Below are 5,236 nucleotides of genomic sequence, written 5' to 3'. Positions count from 1 at the left end.
AGTTGGCCTCAACTCCTAGCGATCTTGAGCACCAGGGAAGGAAGCCCTCCCCGGGTTTTCGCTGACTGGAAGCAGATCACCAGGCCTTTCTTTACCGTCTCTCACCACGTGGAAGCTCCAGGGTTCTGTGCTATAGCAACACACCCGCCTCTGCCGACGGATGGCTGGAGGCTGTGTACCAGGTGCATTGGCCAAGACCGAACCCAGTTCTTCGGCTGACCTGGAGTCTCAGACTTGACCGTGCACCAGGACAACCGTCCCCTCCCTACATCCCACAGGCTGGTTAGAACTCAGGTAGCTGGGCCTCCGCCTGGAGTTTCCTCGGGTCGGTCTGGGGTGGGACTAATCATGTGTATTCCTAACGAGGTCCTAGGTGATGAGGGTGATGGGCGCTGACAGGATCACTTTGGGAATCACTCAGTTAGCACCTGGCTGGCTGTGTGGAATGGTCCAGAACAAGGAGGGGAAGGGGGAATCAGAAGGCTTTGGCCTGCCAACCACAAGGTCGGCAGTTTAAAACCACCACCTGCTCTCCAGGAGAGAGACGGGATTTCTACTCCCGTGAATAGCTAGTCTCAGGAATTCCAGGGAGGCAATTCTGCTCTGCCCTATGAGGTCGCTAAGAGTGGACATCAACTCAATGTTGTCGGGCATGGGAAGCGCCAGTCCCTGGAGAAGGATGTTGCCCTTGGGGAAGTAAAGGGCAGTGTCCAGGAGGAAGACCCTCCACTAGCCGGACGGACAATGACGGCTGTGAGGATGGTGAGGGACTGGGCATGTCTCATTCTGTTGTACTTGGGGTCACTGTGAGTTGGTGGCCCCCAACCACGGGCATGGCTGCCATGGGAATGAGAGACTTTCTGAAGTTCACAGTGCAAGATCTGACAGTTGTGAGGAGTCGGGGGAAGGGAGGAGATAGGATAATCATTCATCAAGCACTTACTTGCCGGGACTGGGGTTGGCATGGGCGTGGGTGGGTGGGGGTGGGGTTTGCGTGAGGGCGGGGTTACTGGAACTGGGGGTGGTGGACTGTGGGGCGGGGGTGGTATCAGGCACTGTAGCCTTCTCTCTTTCCCCCAGACACGACCACCCGTCTCCTGCTGGGGGCCATCGCGGTGCTGCTGTTCGCCATCCTGGTGGTGATGAGCATCTTGGGTGAGTGTGGGCGCCAGGGTGCATGGGGAGCCCACCAACTGCCCCTCCTAGAAGTAAGGGGCAAGACCCACTGATTCCATGGGAGTCAGAGCAGATAGATATCACGTGGTTGACTTCCCATTTCCAACCCACCCTCACTCCACCCTGCCAGTAACACCACTCACACCACTGGTCCTGAAGGGATCATCCGTCCTGGATTACCTGTGTTTCCAGTTCCTATATGTACCAGGGTACATCCTCTGGTCTAGCCAGATTTCTAAGGTAGAATTGGGATCATGATAGCGGGGGAGGAGGAAGCATTTACGAACTAGAGGAAAGTTGTACGTTTCATCGTTGCTACATCGCACCCTGACTGGCTCGTCTCCTCCCCGAAACCCTTCTGTAAGGGGATGTCCAGTGGCCTACAAATGGGCTTGGGTCTCCACTCCGCACTCCCCCTCATTCACAATGATAAGATTTTTTTTCTGATGATGCCTGATAACTGATCCCTTCGACACCTCGTGATCACACAGGCTGGTGTGTTTCTTCCATGTGGGCTTTGTTGCTTCTGAGCGAGATGGCCGCTTGTTTACTTTTAAGCCTTTAAGACCCCAGATGCTATATCTTTTGATAGCTGGGCACCATTATCTTTCTTCACCACATTTGCTTATGCACCCGCTTTGTCTTCAGCGGTTGTGTCGGGAAGGTGAGCATCATAGAATGCCAACTTAATAGAAGAAAGTATTCTTGCATTGAGGGAGTACTTGAGTGGAGGCCCACCATCCTTCTGCTACCTTAATACTAAACCTATAAATATAGGCACATAGATCTATTTCCCCATCCTCATATATAAATATATTTACATATGTACATGCCTTTATTTAGACCTCTATAAAGGCCCTTTGCCTCCTAGTTCTTTCCTCTATTTCCTTTGACTTTCCTCTTGTCTCACTATCATGCTCAGTCTTCATTTGGGTTTCAGTAATTCCTCTTGGTTACATTACCCCTGATCATGCCCTAACAGGCCTCCTACATTCTCATCACCACCAATTTGGATCACTTGTTGTTCCCTTGTCCCTGGGTTTTCTAACACCACTACCTTTCCCCCCACCTCCCCCTCTCCCATGTCCCCCTGGAACTGTCGGTCCCATTGTTTTCTCCTCCAGATTGTTCATCCAGCCTATCCTATCCAGACAGACCTGCAGAGATAATAACATGCACAAAAGCAAGACAGAGCAAGACCAAGCAACAATATACAAAACAACAACAACAAAACAAAACACAACACAACAACAAGAAAAGCTTGTAGTTAGTTCAATGACTGTTTGTTGGGCTTTAGGAGTCAAACCTTCACTCTTAATGGTCTTGAGTTGGCAACAGATTATGTCATTATCACACTTTCCGTGGTGTTATTGTTTCCCTCCTTTATAGACCTGTCTATTGTTTAGGCTGAAAGCTGAGCCCCAGTAGCGAGTTTATGTCTAGACTTGCAGGGTAACGCAGGGCCTAGTCTTGAGGGTTGTAACAGTCTATCTGACCAGTCAGCCTGCTCTTTTCTTTTTATGATTTTGAGTTCTATCCCCATTTCCTCTCGCCCTGCCCAGCAGCTTGGAATGTGATCCCTTCAGAGCAGTTGGTGGGGATAGCCGGCCACCACCTAGAGCTTCTGGCCCCAGGACCATGGAGACAGAAGTTGCTGTGATCTCTTAGCCCCTTGGAATGAGTGTTTCCAGTTGTCCTCAATTTCCATCGCTCATCTTGCCTCTGGACACGGAGAGACTAATAGTCACCTGAGCTGTTCACTTATGAGCTTGTAGGACCCCAGTCCCTACTGCCAAAGCATGGTCTTTGTGGACTGTTATACTGGGTGGCCTTGGGGTGCCCTGTGACTGTGGACCAAATTCTTTGGGGAAGTTCATGGTTGACCTCACAGGGTACCATGTGAACCGCAGCAGCTACATGGCTAAGCTCAACAGAGCCCTTTACAGTAGGGTGGCAGGCCCTGAAGGTTTTCAAGGGATTTCAGTGCCTCTGAAGACCAGAGGTGACCAGCTCAAAATAGGAACAAGCCCCTTGCTTCTGTCAATGTCACCAGACCCTCACCTGTCGGGGAAGCACCATAAGCAGGTGGCTTGTGAGTGTGCAGAAAACTGATCCCTGGAGCCATGGAGAATAACTGCTACATAGTTACCCTTTTGCTAGGTGGGGAGACTAGCCCTGTCATTATGTAGCAGGCGGTGATTTCCACCGAGCTCCAAGGGCTTGTGGAGAAGCAGCTGGCATGTCGCCCTTGCATGGCGACAGGAGCGGATGGGCAGGTGCAGCCCCGCCAGGGCGGCTGCATTAAGTGGGGTGGACTCGGCTGTCCATCCTCAGGGTCACAGGGCCCGGCCGTGCTCATGGCTCTGTCTTGGTGTACCCTGGAATCAGTGTACTCGTTTGAAAGCATATGAGGAGTAGGCCAGTGAAATGTGCAGTCAACACATTCCAAAGAGGGGGTGCTTCCTCACACAGATGGGGGGCGGGGATCAAGATGAAAGTTTCTCTCTCAAGACGCAAGTGGTGAGCCGAAGGGTGGGGGTGAGAGGGAAGTAGGAGAGAAAGAGAAGGGTCTGCATTGGAGTGGGGAATGCACGTGGCTTGGGTTGGGGATTCCTGACGGAGACAGCACGGGAGAGCACCCTAAGAGGTGCCTTCACGCCTTTGAGCAGGAAGACCTTTGGGGGTCTGGAGGAAGCCCACACATCTCTCCCAGAAGGTACAGGCACCCACAGACCTGTCCTGGAGGGGTCTGCACCCTGTAGAACCTGTCGCAACGGACCCCTCCCTGATGCTGGCGGTCACCACCAACATCTGCACCAGTACCCCATGCCCATGGATCCGCCAGCAGTGGGTTGGGTGGCATGACCTGGAGGAGCCCCTGCAGAAGTGGGCAGTGAGGCATGAAGAGACTGAGTCCGGACTCCCCCTCTTTCTTGGTTTCCAAGGGATGGTGGGCGCCAGGTGGACAGTAGATGGGCTGGGCAGGGGGCTGCGGGAGCCAGGGGGTGGGGGGTGAGGTCTGTGCACTGAGCTTCTCTCTCCTTGGGCTTCCGGGGGCGGGGGGGACGGAGAGAAGGGGGAGGGCCGTGGGTGCGGGCTGGGCCCTGAGCTCCTCTCTCCCTCAGCTTCCAAGGGCTGCATTAAGTGTGAGGCGCCCTGCCCGGAGGACTGGCTGCTCTACGGGAGGAAGTGTTACTTCTTCTCTGAGGAGCCCAGGGACTGGAACACGGGCCGCCAGTCCTGCCACACCCAGGAGGCCGCACTGGCCGTCATCCAGAGCCAGAAGGAGCTGGTGAGTGCGTGGGGCCGGTGGGAGGAGAGGACAGGCCCACGTCCAGGCCAAGGCTGTCAGACGGCCATCAACACCAGGGGGCGCTCTCTCTCTCAGTGAGCCTGCTCTGTCCACGGACACGAGGCCAGACCAGTGGCCAGCTATCTGACGCTGACTCTGGGCACCCTCACGTGTGTCTGAGTGGAACTGGATGCCATAGGGTGTTCCACGGATTACTTGACAGGCGAGATCCAGGCCTTTCTCCTGGGGCCCCTCTGGGTGGTGCCCACCCTCCCAGGAAGGGAGGTGGGTGAGGATGTAGAAGACAGCTGTGGTGGCTTCCTAACATTAGACCATCCAGAAATAATGTACTTGACTGAGCAGCGCCCATCCACCCCACCCCGCACCCCATCCCCAAGTTCTGCAGAGAAAGTCCTGGGATTCTGCAGGTGGAAGGACAGCCAACGGTGAAGTCCGTCCCAGACTGTCTGTCAAGAGTCTCTGGGCGTGGGGACACATCTGCCCCAGCAGCTGGCCCAGTGGATGTGGAGTCCAGGGGTCAGTGAGCCACTCAGCCTGAGCTTGGGCCAAGTGCTTCACTTCCGGGGTGCACTGGGGACCCTCTCCTGAGATGAGGCTTGTGCTGGGGTGTGAACAGTCAGCAGCTGCTTCTCACCCTGAGTTTTCTCCTCCCTTATGCAGGAATTCATGTTCAAGTTCACTCGGAGGGAGCCCTGGATTGGCCTGCGCCGAGTAGGGGACGAATTCCATTGGGTCAACGGGGACCCG

General features: G+C 54.7%; 1 protein-coding gene across 1 annotated transcript in view; it reads left to right on the top strand.

The window, feature by feature from the left end:
* Positions 1–963: 963 nt before the first annotated feature.
* CLEC2L (C-type lectin domain family 2 member L) overlaps positions 964–5,236 on the top strand; it is an 8,325-nt gene continuing 4,052 nt past the window's right edge. The window contains exons 1-4 of the mRNA XM_030885267.2: positions 964–973; positions 1,081–1,155; positions 4,302–4,468; positions 5,150–5,236. The exon at positions 5,150–5,236 is cut by the window's right edge and continues 10 nt beyond it. Coding sequence (XP_030741127.1) covers positions 964–973; positions 1,081–1,155; positions 4,302–4,468; positions 5,150–5,236 — 339 coding nt within the window. The remainder of the gene's footprint in view (positions 974–1,080; positions 1,156–4,301; positions 4,469–5,149) is intronic.

Source organism: Echinops telfairi, unplaced genomic scaffold, assembly GCF_000313985.2.
Source record: "Echinops telfairi isolate 266 unplaced genomic scaffold, ASM31398v2 ScPeMD7_23;HRSCAF=83, whole genome shotgun sequence".
Lineage (NCBI taxonomy): Eukaryota > Metazoa > Chordata > Mammalia > Afrosoricida > Tenrecidae > Echinops > Echinops telfairi.
The sequence above is the reverse complement of the archived record's forward strand: the minus strand, read 5'-3'. Positions and strand labels throughout refer to the sequence as shown.